The sequence below is a fragment of the Oncorhynchus masou genome, chromosome 19, assembly GCF_036934945.1.
Source record: "Oncorhynchus masou masou isolate Uvic2021 chromosome 19, UVic_Omas_1.1, whole genome shotgun sequence".
NCBI lineage: Eukaryota > Metazoa > Chordata > Actinopteri > Salmoniformes > Salmonidae > Oncorhynchus > Oncorhynchus masou.
The window spans coordinates 34,945,956-34,965,373 of record NC_088230.1 but is presented as its reverse complement, the minus strand read 5'-3'; the positions used below and the strand labels follow the sequence as shown (position 1 = coordinate 34,965,373).

General features: G+C 44.0%; 1 protein-coding gene across 1 annotated transcript in view; it reads left to right on the top strand.

The window, feature by feature from the left end:
• Window positions 1-19,418, top strand: part of LOC135505661 (uncharacterized) — a 76,692-nt gene that overhangs the window by 42,590 nt on the left and 14,684 nt on the right. Inside the window, exons 7-14 of the mRNA XM_064924708.1 lie at window positions 5,357-5,498; window positions 7,037-7,124; window positions 10,171-10,232; window positions 10,321-10,409; window positions 13,916-14,045; window positions 14,307-14,453; window positions 16,125-16,184; window positions 17,493-17,613. Of these exons, the coding sequence (XP_064780780.1) occupies window positions 5,357-5,498; window positions 7,037-7,124; window positions 10,171-10,232; window positions 10,321-10,409; window positions 13,916-14,045; window positions 14,307-14,453; window positions 16,125-16,184; window positions 17,493-17,613 (839 nt within the window). The remainder of the gene's footprint in view (window positions 1-5,356; window positions 5,499-7,036; window positions 7,125-10,170; window positions 10,233-10,320; window positions 10,410-13,915; window positions 14,046-14,306; window positions 14,454-16,124; window positions 16,185-17,492; window positions 17,614-19,418) is intronic.

The window sequence follows — 19,418 nt, the reverse complement described above, 5'->3', positions numbered from 1 at the left end:
TGTGAATAAATAAGGTTTTCTTTTTGAAAAGTGGCAGTATATCTGGCCACAACTTGTTATTCTTAATCACTATGTTTTTGATCTAGACTTATTTCTCTCTCTGTGGGAGGGAAACATATGTTTATTCTCTTGAGAGTCAGGTCTGTCTTCGGGCAGCCTTTCTCAATAGCAAGGCTATGCTCACTGAGTCTGTACATAGTCAAATATTTCCTTAATTTAGGGTTAGTCACAGGGGTCTGGTATTCTGCCAATGTGTACTCTCTGTTTATGGCCAAATAGAATTCTAGTTTGGTCTGTTTTTTTTGTAAATTCTTTCCAATGTCAAGTAATTATCTTTTTGTTTTCTCATGATTTGGTTGGGACAAATTGTGCTGCTGTCCTGGGGATCTGTGGGGTCTGTTTGTGTTTGTGTTTGTGAACAGAGCCCCAGGACCAGCTTGCTTAGGGGGCTCTTCACCAGATTCATTTCTCTGTAGGTGATGGCTTTGTTATGGAAGGTTTGGGAATTGCTTCCTTTTAGGTGGTTGTAGAATTTAACGTCTCTTTTCTGGATTTTTATAATTAGCGGGTATCAGCCTAATTCTGCTCAGCATGCATTATTTTGTGTTTTACGTTGTACAGAGAGGATCGTTTTGCAAAATGCTGCATGCAGAGTCTCAATTTGGTCTTTGTCCCATTTTGTGAGTTTGTTTGGTAAGCGGACCCCAGACCTCACAACCGTGAAGGGGAATGGGTTCAATAACTTTATTTTAGACAGATCCTAATTGGTATGTCAAATTGTATGTTCCTTTTGATGGCATAGAAGGCCCTTCTTGACTTGTTTCTCAGATTGTTCACAGCTTTGTGGAAGTTACAGGTGGCGCTGATGTTTATTTATTTATTTTATTTAACTAGGCAAGTCAGTTAAGAACAAATGATTATTTACAATGATGGCCTACCCCGGCCAAACCCAGACCAGTTGTGCGCCAGCCTATGGGACGCCCAATCACAACCGGATGTGATGTAGCCTGGATTCGAACCAGGTACAGCAGTACACTATTCGTATTCCTGGCAACTGGATCTTTTTTGGAACACCATTATTTTTGTCTTAGGGAGATTTACTGTTAGGGCCCAGGTCTGACAGAATATGTGCAGAAGATCTAGGTGAAGCTGTAGGTCCTCCTTGGTTGGGGACAGAAGCACCAGATCATCAGCAATCAGTAGATATTTGACTTCAGATTTTAGTAGGGTGAGGCTGGGTGCTGCAGGCAGTTCAAGTGTCCTCTCCAATTCGTTGATATATACACTACCGTTCAAAGGTTTGGTGTCACTTAGAAATGTTCTTGTTTTCCATGAAAACATACATGAAATGAGCTGCAAAATGAATAGGAAATATACAGTAGTCAAGACGTTGACAAGGTTATAAATAATGATTTTTAATTGAAATAATAATTGTGTCCTTCAAACTTTGCTTTCATCAAAAAATCCTCCATATGCAGCAATTATAGCCTTGCAGACCTTTGGCATTCTAGTTGTCAATTTGTTGAGGTAATCTGAAGAGATTTCACCCCATACTTCCTGAAGCACCTCCCACAAGTTGGATTGGCTTGATGGGCCCTTCTTACGTACCATACGGTCAAGCTGTTCCCACAACAGGGTTGAGATCCGGTGACTATGCTGGCCACTCCATTATAGACATAGTTATTGCATAGTTTGGTGCTGTGCTTTGGGTCATTGTTCTGCTGTAGGAGGAAATTGGCTCCAATTAAGCGCTGACCACAGGGTATGTATGGTATGGTGTTGCAAAATGGAGTGATCGCCTTCCATCTTCAAGATCCCTTTTACCCTGTACAAATTTCCCACTTTACCACCACCAAAGCACCCCCAGACCAACACATTGCCTCCAACATGCTTGACAGATTGCGTCAAGCACTCCTCCAGCATCTTTTCATTTTTTCTCCATCTCACAAATGTTCTTCTTTGTGATCCGAACACCTCAAACTTAGATTGATCTGTCCATAACACTTTTTTCCATCTTCCTCTGTCGAGTGTCTATGTTCTTTTGCCCATCTTCATCTTTTATTTTAATTGGACAGTATTTCTTTGCAACTCTGCCCAGCATCCCCGAGATGCCTCTCCACTGTTGACGTTGAGACTGGTGTTTTGCAGGTACTATTTAATGAAGCTGCCAGTAGAGGACTTGTGAGGCGTCTGTTTCTCAAACTAGACGCTCTAATGTACTTGTCCTCTTGCTCAGTTGTGCACCGGGGCCTCCCACTCCTCTTTCTATTCAGGTTAGAGCCAGTTTACGCTGTTCTGTGAAGGGAGTGGTACACAGCGTTGTATGAGATCTTCAGTTTCTTGGCAATTTCTTGCATGGAATAGCCATCATTTCTCAGAACAAGAATAGACTGAGGAGTTTCAGAAGAAAGTATTTTTTTTCTGGCCATTTCGAGCCTGTAATCGAACCCACAAATGCTGATGCTCCAGATACTCACCTCGTCGAAAGAAGGCAATGTTTTCCTTCTTTAATCAGAACAACAGTTTTCAGCTGCGCTAACATAATTGCAAAAGGGATTTCTAATGATGAATTAGTCTTTTAAAATGATCAACTTGGATTAGCTAACACAATGTGCCATTGGAACACAGGAGTAATGGTTGCTGGTAATGGGCCTCTGTACGCCTATGTAGATATTTCATAAAAAAATCAGCTGTTTCCAGCTGCAATAGTCATTTACAACATTAACAGTGTCTACACTGTATTCTTGATCAATTTGATGTTATTTTAATGGACAAACAAATGTGCTTTTCTTTCAAAAACAAGGCAATTTTTAAGTGACGCCAAACTTTTGAACGGTAGTGTATGTTGAAGAGGGTGGGGCTTAAGCTGCATCACTGTCTCACCCCCCCCCCGCACGGTGGAAATAAGTGGGTTTTTTGTTGCCAGTTTTAATCGCACACTTGTGGTTTGTGTACATTGATTTTATAATGTTGTATGTTTTTCCCCCCAACACCATTTTCCATCAATTTGTATAGCAGGCCCTCATGGCGAATTGAGTCGAAAGCTTTTGTGAAATCAACAAAGCATGAGAAGACTTTGCCTTTGTTTTGATTTGTTTGTGTGTCAATTAGGGTGTGCAGGGTGAATACGTGGTCTGTCGTACGGTAATTTGGTAAAATGCCAATTTGACATTTGCTTAATGACAATGCAGAGGATTTCCCTAAGGTTGCTGTTGATGCATATCCCACGGTTTATTGGGGTCAAATTTGTTTCCACTTTTGTGGATTGGTGTGATCAGTCCTTGATTCCAAATATTGGAGAAGATGCCAGAGCTGAGGATGATGTTAAAGAGTTTAACTATTGCCAATTGGAATTTGTTGTCTGTATTTTTTATCATTTCATCAAGAACACAGGCCTTTTTGGGTTGGATAGTTTTTTTTCTCCTGTAGTTCATTCAATGTAATTGTAGAAACCAGTGGATTCTGGTAGTCTTTAATAGTTGATTCTAAGATTTTTAATTTGATCATGTATATGCTTTTGCTGTTTGTTCTTTGTTATATATCCAAATAGATTGGAGAAGTGGGTAGCCTAGCAATGGGGCGGTAGTGTAGCCTAGTGGTTAGAGCATTGGACTAGCAACTGGAAGGTTGCAAGTTCAAATCCCTGAGCTGACAATGTACAAATCTGTTGTTCTGCCCTGAACAGGCAGTTAACCCACATTTCCTAGGCCATCATTGAAAATAAGAAATTGTTTATAACTCACTTGTCTAGTTAAAAAAGATAAAAAAGTGGTTTACCCATATATCTCTGTTTTGGATAGATAGCTATTCGTGTTGTTTGTTTAGTGTTTTCACATTTTCCCAGATTCTTCAATTACATTGACCTGAATTCTGACATGCTTTTCATTATTTTTCCATGGTGTATTTCTGTAATGTTTTAGGGATTCACCATAGTGAAGGGGTAGACTCAGGTTTTCTGTGTCTCTATGTTTTTGGTTGGATAGGTTTCTCAATTTCTTTCTTAGGTTTTTGTATTCTTCATCAAACCATTTGTCATTGTTGTTCATTTTCTTAGGTTGTTTAGCTTGGAACTTCTAGATATAATAGGGAAGCTGAGAGGTCAAATATACTGTTTAGGTTTTCTACTGCTAAGTTTACACCTTCACTATTACAGTGAAACATTTTGTCCAGGACATTGTCTAGAATGGATTGAATTTGTTGTTGCCTAATTGTTTTTTGGTATGTTTCCACACTACTTTCCTTCCATCTATAGCATGTCTTAATATTATTAAGTTCCCCTGGCTTTGATGTCTCATGATTGAGCATAGCTCTATTCAAGTAGAGTGTGATTTTGCTGTGATCTAATAGGGGTATCAGCGGACTGGCTGACGCTCTAAGAGACTCTGGGTTGAGAGCAGTTTATAAAGTAGTCTACTGCCAAGAGATGAGCTATAGGTGTACCTACCGTAGGAGTCCCCGCAAAGTCAGATTCTTGTCCAGTTCTGGCATTTACAGTAGGTCGCCACAGACTAGTACATGGCTCTGGGGCTGGAAATTGTTAATCTCCCATTCTAGGATGGAGAAGCTGTCATGGTTAAAGTATGGGAATGCTAGTGGGGGATATGGGTATCACACATGAGGCCATTTTTCCCTGTTGAGATCATTTCCATCTTAATTTCTAGCCAGATGTAAAATGTCCCTGTTTTGATTAATTTAATAGAGTGGGTTAGGTCTGCTCTATACCAAATTAGCAGACCCCCTGAGTCTCTTCCCTGTTTCACACCTGGTAGTTTGGTGGATGGGACTACCAGCTCTCTGTAACCTAGAGGTCAACCAGTGGGTCCGTTTTCTTTATATCATGTTTCTTGTAGGATGACAATGTTTGTATTTCCAATTTCTTTGATGAAGTCTGGGTACCTGCTCTTTTGGCCAAAGGCAGATGACCTCAGACCTGGTATATTCCTCTCTTTATATCACTCTCTCTCTCTCTCTCTCTCTCTCTCTCTCTCTCTCTCTATCTCTCTCCCTCTCTTTCTCTCTCCCTCTCTCCCTCTTTCTCTCTCCCTCTCTCCCTCTTTCTCTCTCCCTCTATTTCTTTCTCTCTATCTCTCTCTCCCTCTCTTTCTCTCTCCCTCCGACTCTCTCCCTCTCTTTCTCTCTCCCTCTCTTTCTTTCTCTCTCCCTCTCTCCCTCCTTCTCTCTATCTCTCTCTCTATCTCTCTCTGTCCCTCTCTTTCTCTCTCCCTCTCTTTCTCTCTCCCTCTATCCTTCTTTCTCTCTCCCTCTCTTTCTTTCTCTCTATCACTCTCTCTATCACTCTCTCCACGTCTCTCTACCACTCTCTCTCTACCTCTCTCTCTCTACCTCTCTTTCTCAGTAAGGACACACTGTGGAACTCTCTTGTGGAACCAGACATCATCAACACCACAGAGTTTGAAGATCTGTTCTCCAAGACCACCTTGCAGACCAAGAAAAAACCTCTGTCAGAGGCCTATGAGAAGAAAGCCAAGGCCAAGAAGGTACTGTGAGGCTCCTCTCTGATTCAGGGGGTTGGGTTAAATGTGAAAGACACATTTCGGTTGAGTGAATTCAGTTGTGCAGCTCACCAGGTTTCCGCTTTCCCTACGTAGCACAACATGGAGTGGCAATGTGTCTGTTGACCTCTAGAGGGGACTGATGTCTGGATTTACAGTTGCTGAAATGTAGCCTGGAAATCCACATGGAATTCAGTTTCACTATTGTTTAATGTCTTCATTAAATTAACTATGAATTCAGTTTGGATTCCCAGGCTAGCTGAAGCTATGGTTGTAGTCCAAAGTATTATGTATTCATGTTTTATTTCTGGATGCCAAAACGTGTCTGTGCATTTGATCCTCGAATGACCATGATAGTTCTTGATGTGAAGTAATTTTATAACTTTTGTTCCAGAAACCTGATCAGAAAATGCTTAGTCAGCCATGATGAAGTCTCTATGGTCATCTATCTACAGTATAGTCAGCCATGATGAAGTCACCATGGTCATCTATCTATAGTCAGCCATGATGAAGTCTCTATGGTCATCTATCTATAGTCAGCCATGTGTTCTACTTTATAGGTCCTGTACACCATGTTGTGATCTTCAATGTGCTTGTACAAAAGTCACTATGGTCATCTATCTATAGTCAGTCATGATGAAATCTATCTATAGTCAGCCATGATCTCTATGGTCATCAGAGATAGAAGTCTCTATGGTCATCTATCTATAGTCAGCCATGATGAAACAAGAGAATGATGGGTAGAGAGTGAAGAGGAGGTGGGAGACTAGAGAAAGCAAGGTGTGGAGAGAGAGGGAGGGGGAGACAAGAGAAAGCAAGGGGTGGAGAGAGAGGGAGGGGGAGACTAGAGAAAGCAAGCGGTGGAGAGAGAGGGAGGGGGAGACTAGAGAAAGATAGAAAGAGAGAGGAGAGTGAGAGAGAGAGAGAGAGAGAGAGAGAGGAGAAGGGGGAGACAAGAGAAATATAGAAAGAGAGAGAGAGAGACAGAGAGAGAGAGCGGGGGGAAGGGGGAGACAAGAGAAAGATAGAAAGAGAGAGGAGGTGGAGAGAGAGGAGAGAGAGAGAGGAGAGAGAGAGAGGAGAGAGAGAGAGAGAGAGAGAGAGTGAGGGGGGAAGGGGGAGACAAGAGAAAGGGAGAAATACAGAGGGGAGAGAGAGGGAGAGGAGAGAGAGAGGCTCTGGTCTCCATTGGGGAGTGAGAGAGAAAGACAGGAGGTGGAGGGAGAGGAGAGAGAGAGGCTCTGGTCTCCATCAGGGAGTGAGAGAGAAAGAGAGGAGGTGGAGGGAGAGGAGAGAGAGAGGATCTGGTCTCCATCAGGGAGTGAGAGAGAAAGAGAGGGGGTGGAGAGAGAGAAAGAGAGGGGGTGGAGAGAGAGAAAGAGAGAGAGGCTCTGGTCTCCATTAATGATCAACCCCTCCATTAGTCTTCCATTAGTCCACAGCCCTTCCTCTTACCTAATCTGATGGTCAGTTGAGCTCTACTGCTGTCATGGTGACAGTGTTGTCTTCTTCTCCCTGGTCAGGTCATCAAGCTGCTGGATGGGAAGCGTTCCCAGGCTGTAGGGATACTCATCTCTAGTCTGCACCTGGAGATGAATGACATACAGCAAGGTGAGTGGCATTATCAAGCCCTCGATTAGGTGAATCAGGTGAGCTTTTCAGGGTTACAGCAACATTGTGACATGTCTTGCGTCCCTGAGTTGAGGTTTGAAAACCCTGGCATGTACTGTACCTAAAATCATCTCTGAGAAGAAGGGTGCATACTCTCTCTACCCTCTTTTTACCCTCTTTTTTAAAAACGTAATTTTAGAGATTCAATAGAGGCCTTTATCCAAAACTATTACATAAATAGTAGCTAGATGTCTATGTGGCACATGTAGGATGCGAACCCACGACTTAATCTAAGATGACACAAGCAACAGTTTACACATACAGAATATTCAATATGTGTGGTCCGTGTAGGACTCAAACCCACACACAAGCACTAGTCTATGTTCCAACCAAGTGAGTCATCTGAACCACAACTTAAAGTCTGACTCTGGACCCCTCTACCCTGTATCTGACTTCAGACAGACAGACAGACAGACAGACAGACAGACAGACAGACAGACAGACAGACAGACAGACAGACAGACGGACAGACAGACGGACGGACAGACAGACAGACAGACAGACAGACAGACAGACAGACAGACAGGGCCTAACTCCAACCACCACCAAATCTCCATTCAGCTGTATTGTAATACAGTCATATCTGATCTAGTCAGACCAAGTGGAACATCAGGATAAACCGGGCATTCTGAAAGTTTTCAGACCCCTTGACATTGTCCACATTTTGTTACATTACAGCTTTGGTCTAAAATTAATTAAATAAATGTTTTTCCACATCAATATACAGACAATACACCATAATGACAAAGCGAACAGTTTTTAATATTTTTTTAAACAGAAATACCATATTTACGTAAGTATTCAGACATTTGTTAAAAGACTCGAAATTGAGCTCAGGTGCATCCTGTTTCCATTGATCATACTTGAGATGTTTCTATAACTTAATTGTTGTGAATTCAATTGATTGGACAGGATTTGGAAAAGCACACACCTGTCTATGTACGGTCCCACAGTTGACAGTGCTTGTCAGAGCATAAACCAAGCCATGAGGTCGGAGGAATTGTCCGTAGAGATCCGAGACAGGAATTTCGGGAAGGATACCAAAAATGTCTGCAGCATTGAAGGTCCCCAAGAACACAATGGCCTCCATCTTTCTAAAATGGAAGAAGTTTGGAACCACCAAGACTCTTCCTAGACCTGGCCACCCAGGCCAAACTGAGCAATCGGGGGAGAAGGGCCATGGTCAGGGAGGTGATAAAGAACCCAATGGTCACTCTGACAGAGCTCCAGAGTTCCTCTTTGGCGATGGGAGAATATTCCAGAAGGACAACCATCTCTGCAGCACTACACCAATCAGTACTTTATGGTAGAATGGCTAGATGGAAGCCAGTACTCAGGAAAAGGCACATGACAGCCTGCTTGGAGTTTGCCAAAAAGGCACCTAAAGGACTCAGATCATGAGAAACAAGATTCTCTGGTCTGATGAAACCAAGATTGCACTCTTTGGCCTGAATGCCAAGCTTGACGTCTGGAGGAAACCTGGCACCATCCCTACGGTGAAGCATGGCGGTGGCAGCATCATGTTGTGGGGACGTTTTTCAGTGGCAGGGACTGGGAGACTAGTCAGCATCGAGGGAAAGATGAACGGAGAAAAGTACAGAGAGATCCTTGATGAAAACCTGCTCCAGAGCACTCTGGCCCTCAGACTGGGGCGAAGGTTCACCTTCCAACAGAACAATGACCATAAACACACAGCCAAGACAATACAAGAGTGGCTTCTGGACAAGTCTCTGAACGTCCTTGAGTGTCCCAGCCAGTCCAGACTTGAACCCAATCGAACATCTCTGGAGAAACCAGAAAATAACAGTGCAGCGACGCTCCCCATCCAGCTTCAGGGAATCTGCAGAGAAAAATGGGAGAAACTCCCCAAATTCAGGTGTGCCAAGCTTGTAGCGTCATATCCAAGAAGACTCGAGGCTGTAATCACTGCCAAAAGTGCTTCAAAAAGTACTGAGTAAAGTGTCTGAATACTTATTAAATGTGATATTTCAGTTTTTTATTTTGAATACATTTGCAAAAAGTTTTAAAAACCTGTTTTTGCTTTTTGATTATGGTGTATTATGATGTCATTATGGGGTATTGTGTATAGATAGATGAGAGGGAAAAAACAAACAATTTAATCCATTTTAGAATAAGGCTGTAACGTAACAAAATATGGAAAAAGTCAAGAGGTCTGAATACTTCCCAAATGCACTGAAGTGCACTGCTTTTGACCCTGGCCAGGCAGTGCACTATATAGGGAATAGTGTGCCATTTGGAACAGATTCTGAGTTACCATTTGAATTGGGAAAGACAGTACCTTAAGGGGAAGGAATCTACACTGTGGGTCTCTTTGGTTTCTGTGGCAGGGAGCAATTAGTTTCCCAGAAGGGGAGAGTTTTAGATTTGGTGTGTGTGTGTGTGTGTGTGTGTGTGTGTGTGTGTGTGTGTGTGTGTGTGTGTGTGTGTGTGTGTGTGTGTGTGTGTGTGTGTGTGTGTGTGTGTGTGTGTGTGTGTGTGTGTGTGTGTGTGTGTGTGTGTGTGTGTGTGTGTGTGTGTGTGTGTGTGTGTGCGTGTGCGTGTGTGTATGTCTGTGTGTGTGTGTGTGTGTGTGTGCGTGCGCCCGCGCGCATCTGGCCCTCACACACCTCTCCCCAGCCCAACATTGATCATGTGGAGACAGACCTTGTCCACTGGGATATCATAGATATATCGGTTTTAGCAGCAACTTTAAGAACAGGGAAACATCCATGTTCAGTTGAAATGTTTAATCTGACCCAGTCAGATTTCAGCTCTGTGAAAGTACACCTTTGGGAATCGTGTAGGAGAGTTGGCTTCAGTTTTTTGTGTGAAAAAAATCTTACAATTACACCTACAGCCTCCCACCAGTCGTAGAAATACCCTTATGTGACCCCACAGGCCGGTAGAGATGCAATTCACTGTATACTGTGTATCCATCCATGCACTACCTTCGCTCATGACTCAACGAACCTGTTTACTCCTGTAGCTGTGCTGACGGTGGACAACTCCATCGTGGACATGGAAACCATCCAGGCCTTATATGAAAACGTGAGTACCACTCCTTTCTTGTCTTGTCCTTTTTTTTTGCCTTTTGAGGTCTCTTCAGTTCGTTAAGTGTTGTTTGATGCCCTACCAGAGAGCCCAGCCCGATGAGCTGGAGCAGATAACGAGACACTACCACACTTCAGAGGAGGAACTGATCAAGTTACTGGACAAACCTGAACAGTAAGTGTTCTCCTTTCCCTTCTCATCACCTTTTTAACTTTCTGTGGAGGGTGATAGCTGGGGAAAACCTTGTGGCTCCACCTCAAGACACCATCTCCACCTCAAAGCACCATCTCCACCTCAAAGCACCATCTCCACCTCAAGGCACCATCTCCACCTCAAGGCACCATCTCCACCTCAAAGCACCATCTCCACCTCAAGGCACCATCTCCACCTCAAAGCACCATCTCCATCTCAAAGCAACATCTCCACCTCAAGGCACCATCTCCATGTCAAGGCACCATCTCCACCTCAAAGCACCATCTCCACCTCAAGGCACCATCTCCACCTCAAAGCACCATCTCCATGTCGAGGCACCATCTCCACCTCAAGGCACCATCTCCACCTCAAGGCACCATCTCCACCTCAAAGCACCATCTCCACCTCAAGGCACCATCTCCACCTCAAAGCACCATCTCCACCTCAAAGCACCATCTCCACCTCAAAGCACCATCTCCACCTCAAAGCACCATCTCCATGTCGAGGCACCATCTCCACCTCAAGGCACCATCTCCACCTCAAGGCACCATCTCCTCGTCAAGGCACGTCAAAGCAAGTCGAGAGCTTCAAGTTCCTCTGTGTCCATATCACTAAGGAAGTATCATGGTCTACACACACCAACACAGTAATGAAGAGGGCATGACAATGCCTCTTCCCACTCAGGAGGCTTAAAAATTTGTCATGGACCTTCAGATCCTCAAAAAGTTATACAGCTGCACCATTGAGAGTATCTTGACTCACCACTTGGTATGGCAACTGCTTGGCATCCGACTACAAGGCGCTGCAGAGGGTAGTGTGTACGGCATAGCTGGGGCAAAAGCGTCCTGCCATCCAGGATCTCTATACCAGGCGGTGTCAGAGGAAGACCCTAAAAATTGTCAAAGACTCCAGCCGCCCAAGTCATAGACTGTTCTCTCTGCTACCGCACGTCAAGCAGTACCGATGTACCAAGTCTGGAACCAACAGGACCCTGAACAGCTTCTACCCCCAAGCCATAAGACATAGTTAGTTAAATAGTTAACCAAAAGTTACCCAGACTATCTGCATTGACCCAATTTGCACTAATTATTTTGACTCATCCCATATCCTGCTGCTACTGTTTATTATCTATCCTGTTGCCTAGTAGCTTTATCCCGACCTATATGTACATACTGGATCTACCTCAATTACCTCGTACCCCTGCACATCGACTCGGTACTGGTACCCCGTGTATATAATAGACAAGTTATCATTTCTCATTGTGTATTTATTCCTCTGCATTGATGGGAAGGGCCTGTAAGTAAGCATTTCACTGTTGGTCTTCACCTGTTGTTTAAGAAGCATTTCACTGTTAGTCTACACCTGCTGATTACAAAGCATTTCACTGTTAGTCTACACCTGTTGTTTAAGAAGCATTTCACTGTTAGTCTACACCTGTTGATTATGAAGCATTTCACTGTTAGTCTACACCTGTTGTTTAAGAAGCATTTCACTGTTAGTCTACACCTGTTGTTTAAGAAGCATTTCACTGTTAGTCTACACCTGTTGTTTATGAAGCATTTCACTGTTAGTCTACACCTGTTGTTTACAAAGCATTTCACTGTTAGTCTACACCTGTTGATTATGAAGCATTTCACTGTTAGTCTACACCTGTTGTTTACGAAGCATTTCACTGTTAGTCTACACCTGTTGTTTAAGATGCATTTCACTGTTAGTCTACACCTGTTGTTTACGAAGCATGTGACAAATAACATTTGATTTGATTGTAAGTTTATGCATTGGAACAAAACGGTAAAGTAGGAAGTAAAAGTAGGAAGTGTACCAATCAATATGTGCTGTGATTTGTTGGTTAAACTCAACTGACATTCCAAAATATACATTTAATTTCATGAGCCAGTTGGTTATCATTTGAATGAAAATTTGATTTTACCATGAAAATAATTGCCACACAGTACCAGGCAGCATAGACAGCACAACGGTTCACCAACAAAAAAATCCCTTTATAATTAAGTCTATGCATCCTTGCATTTGCAGACTTGCTACATGTAAGATATACCACATGATCAAAAGTATGTGGACACCTAATCGTCAAACATCTCATTCGAAAATGATGGGTATTAATATGGAGTTGGTCCCCTTCTTTGCTGCTATAACAGCCTCCACTTATCAGTGAAGGCTTTCCACTAGATGTTGGTCGCTTGGCGTTGCGCATGGTGATCTTAGGCTCGTGTGCAGCTGCTCGGCCATGGAAACCCTTTTCATGAAGCTCCAGACGAACAGTTCTTGTGTGCTCGATTTTATTCACCTGTCAGCAACGGGTGTGGCTGAAATAGCTGAATCCACTCATTTGAAGGGGTGACCACATACTTTTGTGTATATATAGTGTAGCTTGCTATTCCTAATGTGATGAACAGATTGGATAGTCATAAATTTGAGTAATAAAATATCTAATTTACTATTCAATCCAGCATGTAGTGACGGAGGTCTAAGCTATATCACATGTTCTTCTCCTTTCTCTTTGCATGGGAAAAATGTGCCCTTTTTCTAAACACATTTCATTCAATTCTACTGTAGTTGATATGACTGGAGACATTAGCGGAATAATTTTTAATATGACAAAAAAAAATGACAGGGTAGCCAACTCTGCTGACGCTGACCCACAGATCAATAGAAAGGATGTTGTCGGATCCATATAATTAGCATATGGGGCGGCAGGGTGGCCTAGTGGTTAAAGCATTGGACTGGTAACCGGAAGGTTGCAAGTGCAAATCCCACTTGCCTAGTTAAATAAAGGTAAAATACATATGTGAAGGGGAGGCACAATATGACGTCCATCTAACCTGGAAGAGAATATTATTATCCAAAAACAAATCTTTAAGGGGCACTGAGCCAACAATGACAAAGACAGATGTCCCCTCACCGGGGATATGGCTGGTGCCAATAAGACAGGCTACTTGTTCATTCAATTAAGTTGAGAATTTTGACAAGTTAAATACAGATTGAAGTCTTTCATTGTCATCTCTTTACAGCCGAAGCCATTTGCTTTCCCAACTATGTTTTCCTGCGATTGTATTTTAAAATATTGGATATGCCTGGCTGGGCTTCTCTACTTTTCAGTGACAGTCGCAACTCAACAATCATCTATTTGGTATTTGCCGTTCGCGTTCCAAATTGCCGATCCTTCAGACTAAGTGATTTAACACAATAAACAGCTTAGCTGTTTCTTTATTAAAGAAGCTAATGATCCAGTGTAGTAGCCTATTTTGAAAGATTGTATTTATTTCTGTATAGGGTATTTAAGCTCTATAATTTCGGCAAATGTAATTCAATTTACTTTAGGGGAAGCTTAGCTTAAACGGTTATGATGGTTATTTTATTTTCGAGACGGTCTTCATCCGTTAGCGTTGGTTATACGGTAATTCTGCCAGCCCTAAACTCTAATGTAGCTTCCATCATGTCTTCTTCCTGTCTCCCTGTGTCGTCTCTAGGTTCCTCTATGAGTTATCTCAGATACCAGACTTCCCAGGCAGGGCTTCATGTATCATCTTCCAGTCTGTCTTCATAGACGCCATCGCCTCCGTACGGCGGAAGGTTGACATCGTCTCTCGCGTCTGCAAGGTAGATCCAAGATAATAAGGAATATTAAGAGATTCCCGATTCCCTACCAGATGAATTGAGGAGCTTGCTGTGCTCATTTAAACGACATTCAAGCCTATGTGTCAGGCCTCATTTCCATGGTCTATTTCGGTGGCTCGGTAACAGGGTAACCCACAGGAAGCGTGTGTACTGTACACCACATTGTTCAAAAGAATCTGTAGAGTTCTGAAGTGCAGTCAAATGTCTCTTAAGTTAACAGGAGGTTGGTATCTCTGAATGTAGGATCTGTTGGAGACCTCCAGTGTGAGGGAAGTAATGGGTCTGGTTCTAGCCCTGGGGAACCACATGAACGGGGGCAACAGGAGCAGAGGACAGGCTGACGGCTTCGGGCTGGAGATCCTGCCCAAACTGAAAGACGTCAAGAGCAGGGTAATGAAGTCTCAACTCTACAGTATTGTAGTGACTTTAGTATCATTCCTAACAACCTCATGGAGAAAGGTTCAAACCCCTTGGTGTAATGGCTAAAGTGTTGGACTGACAATCATAATCACAGAATAGTGTACAATCAGATTAGTGTACATTGTAACCCAGTATACACACATACCACAGTTTAATTATTAGTTTGTCTTGTACACATTCACAGCTAAATGCTGTTCCTCTCCAGTACCATCCAATAGCATCATTTTTTATTTTACCTTAATTTAACTAGGCAAGTCAGTTATGAACAAATTCTTATTTACAATGACGGCCTAGGAACAGTGGGTCAACTGTCTTGTTCAGGTGCAGAACGACAGATATTTTCCTTTGTCAGCTCAGGGATTCAATCTAGCAACCTTTTGGTTACTGGCCCAACATTCTAACCACTAGGCTACCCGCTCTAACCAGTAGGCTACCTGCTCTAACCACCACTAACCACTAGGCTACCTGATCTAACCACTAGGCTTCCTGCTCTAACCACCACTAACCACTAGGCTACCTGATCTAACCACTAGGCTTCCTGCTCTAACCACTAGGCTACCTGCTCTAACCACTAGGCTACCTACTCTAACCACTAGGCTACCTGTTCTAACCACTAGGCTACCTATTCTAACCACTAGGCTACCTGCTCTAACCACTAGGCTACCTGCTCTAACCACTAGGCTACCTACTCTAACCACTAGGCTACCTGCTCTAACCACTAGGCTACCTAACCACTAGGCTACCTGCTCTAACCACTAGGCTTCCTACTCTAGCCACTAGGCTACCTACTCTAACCACGAGACTACCTGCTCTAGCTACTAGGCTACCTAACCACTAGGCTACATGCTTTAACCACTAAGATACCTTACCACTAGGCTACCTGCTCTAACCAATATGCTACCTACTCTAACCACTAGGCTACCTGCTCTAACCACTAGGCTACCTAACCACTAGGCTACCTGCTCTAACCACTAGGCTACCTGCTCTAGCCACTAGGCGACCTACTCTAACCACTAGGCTACCTGCTCTAGCCACTAGGCTACCTGCTCTAGCCACTAGGCTACCTAACCACTAGGCTACATGCTCTAACCACTAGACTACCTAACCACTAGGCTACCTGCTCTAACCACTAGGCTTCCTACTCTAACCACTAGGCTACCTGCTCTAAACACTAGGCTACCTGCTCTAACCACTAGGCTACCTGCTCTAACCACTAGGCTACCTAACCACTAGGCTACCTAACCACTAGGCTACCTGCTCTAACCACTAGGCTTCCTACTCTAACCACTAGGCTACCTGCTCTAAACACTAGGCTACCTACTCTAACCACTAGGCTACCTGCTCTAGCCACTAGGCTACCTAACCACTAGGCTACCTGCTCTAACCACTAGACTACCTAACCACTAGGCTACCTGCTCTAACCACTAGGCTTCCTACTCTAACCACTAGGCTACCTGCTCTAAACACTAGGCTACCTGCTCTAACCACTAGGCTACCTGCTCTAACCACTAGGCTTCCTGAGGCAGAAGACAGACAAATGTGGAGTTTGTTTGCAGTGAGCTTTCTTTTGATTATGTGCGTTGTGTTTTTTAACCTTCTGCTTGATGTCGTTTTGATGTGTTGTGTCTTTGCTCGTTTCAGGACAATCGAATCAGTCTGGTCGACTACGTGGTATCATATTATCTCCGCAATCTGGATGAGGTAATGACACTTTATTGGTCTATGGTGGTTGGTCTATGGTGGTTTGGTTGGTCTATGGTGGTTTGGTTGGTCTATGGTGGTTTGGTTGGTCTATGGTGGTTGGTCTATGGTGGTTGGTCTATGGTGGTTTGGTTGGTCTATGGTGGTTTGGTTGGTCTATGCTGGTTTGGTTTGTCTATGGTGGTTTGGTTGGTCTATGCTGGTTTGGTTTGTCTATGGTGGTTTGGTTGGTCTATGGTGGTTTGGTTGGTCTATGGTGGTTTGGTTGGTCTATGGTGGTTGGTCTATGGTGGTTTGGTTGGTCTATGGTGGTTGGTCTATGGTGGTTTGGTTGGTCTATGCTGGTTTGGTTGGTCTATGGTGGTTTGGTTGGTCTATGGTGGTTTGGTTGGTCTATGGTGGTTGGTCTATGGTGGTTTGGTTGGTCTATGGTGGTTGGTCTAAGGTGGTTTGGTTGGTCTATGGTGGTTTGGTTGGTCTATGGTGGTTTGGTTGGTCTATGCTGGTTTGGTTTGTCTATGGTGGTTTGGTTGGTCTATGGTGGTTTGGTTGGTCTATGGTGGTTTGGTTGATCTATGGTGGTTGGTCTATGGTGGTTTGGTTGGTCTATGGTGGTTGGTCTATGGTGGTTTGGTTGATCTACGCTGGTTTGGTTTGTCTATGGTGGTTTGGTTGGTCTATGGTGGTTGGTCTATGGTGGTTTGGTTGGTCTGTGGTGGTTGGTCTATGGTGGTTTGGTTGGTCTATGGTGGTTTGGTTTGTCTATGGTGGTTTGGTTGGTCTATGGTGGTTTGGTTGGTCTATGGTGGTTGGTCTATGGTGGTTTGGTTGGTCTATGGTGGTTTGGTTTGTCTATGGTGGTTGGTCTATGGTGGTTGGTCTATGGTGGTTGGTCTATGGTGGTTTGGTTGGTCTATGGTGGTTGGTCTATGGTGGTTTGGTTGATCTATGGTGGTTTGGTTGGTCTATGGTGGTTTGGTTGATCTATGGTGGTTTGGTTGATCTATGGTGGTTGGTCTATGGTGGTTTGGTTGGTCTATGGTGGTTGGTCTATGGTGGTTTGGTTGATCTATGGTGGTTGGTCTATGGTGGTTTGGTTGGTCTATGGTGGTTTGGTTGGTCTATGGTGGTTTGGTTGATCTATGGTGGTTTGGTAGATTTCTGGTCATTCTGGTTTAGCTTTTTTGCTTCCCTTCTAGAATGTTGATCAACATTGTTATTGCTGTTGTTGTTGGTGATGTTGTTGTTGTTGTCATCACTGGATATTGTTGTTGATGTTGTCACTCTGATGTTGTTGTTTCCCTCCAGAACGCTGGGACAGAGAGAAGTGTCTTCCCTCTCCCCGAGCCTCGGGATGTGTTCCTGTCAGCCCAGGTCAAGTTTGAAGACATCACCAAGGATCTGAGACAGCTGAGACGGGACCTGACAGGTGGTGGAATCATAATACATGAGTCATTATTGATTGGATGATAACGCCCTTTTCCAGAAATATCGAATCAAATCAAATCAAATGTATTTATAAAGCCCTTCGTACATCAGCTGATATCTCAAAGTGCTGTACAGAAACCCAGCCTAAAACCCCAAACAGCAAGCAATGCAGGTGTAGAAGCACAGTGGCTAGAAAAACTCCCTAGAAAGACCAAAACCTAGGAAGAAACCTAGAGAGGAACCAGGCTATGAGGGGTGGCCAGTCCTCTTCTGGCTGTGCCGGGTGGAGATTATAACAGAACATGGCCAAGATGTTCAAATGTTCATATATGACCAGCATGGTCGAATAATAATAAGGCAGAACAGTTGAAACTGGAGCAGCAGCACGGCCAGGTGAACTGGGGACAGCAAGGAGTCATCATGTCAGGTAGTCCTGGGGCATGGTCCTAGGGCTCAGGTCCTCTGAGAGAGAGAAAGAAAGAGAATTAGAGAGCGCATATGTGGGGTGGCCAGTCCTCTTCTGGCTGTGCCGGGTGGAGATTATAACAGAACATGGCCAAGATGTTCAAATGTTTATAAATGACCAGCATGGTCGAATAATAATAAGGCAGAACAGTTGAAACTGGAGCAGCAGCACGGCCAGGTGGACTGGGTACAGCAAGGAGTCATCATGTCAGGTAGTCCTGGGGCATGGTCCTAGGGCTCAGGTCCTCCGAGAGAGAGAAAGAGAGAGAGAAGGAGAAAAATAGAGAACGCACACTTAGATTCACACAGGACACCGAATTGGACAGGAGAAGTACTCCAGATATAACAAACTGACCCTAGCCCCCCGACACATAAACTACTGCAGCATAAATACTGGAGGCTGAGACAGAAGGGCTCAGGAGACACTGTGGCCCCATCCGAGGACACCCCCGGACAGGGCCAAACAGGAAGGATATAACCCCACCCACTTTGCCAAAGCACAGCCCTCAAACCACTAGAGGGATATCTTCAACCACCAACTTACCATCCTGAGACAAGGCTGAGTATAGCCCACAAAGTTCTCCGCCATGGCACAACCCAAGGGTGGGGGCACCAACCCAGACAGGATGACCACATCAGTGAATCAACCCACTCAGGTGACGCACCCCTTCCAGGGATGGCATGAGAGAGCCCCAGTAAGTCAGTGATTGAGTCCCTGTAATAGGGTTAGAGGCAGAGAATCCCAGTGGAAAGAGGGGAACCGGCCAGGCAGAGACAGCAAGGGCAGTTTGTTGCTCCAGAGCCTTTCCGTTCACCTTTCCACTCCTGGGCCAGACTACACTCAATCATATGACCCACTGAAGAGATGAGTCTTCAGTAAAGACTTAAAGGTTGAGACCGAGTTTGCGTCTCTGACATGGGTAGGCAGACTGTTCCATAAACATGGAGCTCTATAGGAGAAAGCCCTGCCTCCAGCTGTTTGCTTAGAAATTCTAGGGACAATTAGGAGGCCTGCGTCTTGTGACCGTAGCGTACGTGTAGGTATGTACGGCAGGACCAAATCAGAGAGATAGGTAGGAGCAAGCCCATGTAGTGCTTTGTAGGTTAGCAGTAAAACCTTGAAATCAGCCCTTGCTTTGACAGGAAGCCAGTGTAGGGAGGCTAGCACTGGAGTAATATGATCAATTTTTTTGGTTCTAGTCAGAATTCTAGCAGCCGTATTTAGCACTAACTGAAGTTTATTTAGTGCTTTATCTGGGTAGCCGGAAAGTAGAGCATTGCAGTAGTCTAACCTAGAAGTGACAAAAGCATGGATTAATTTTTCTGCATCATTTTTGGACA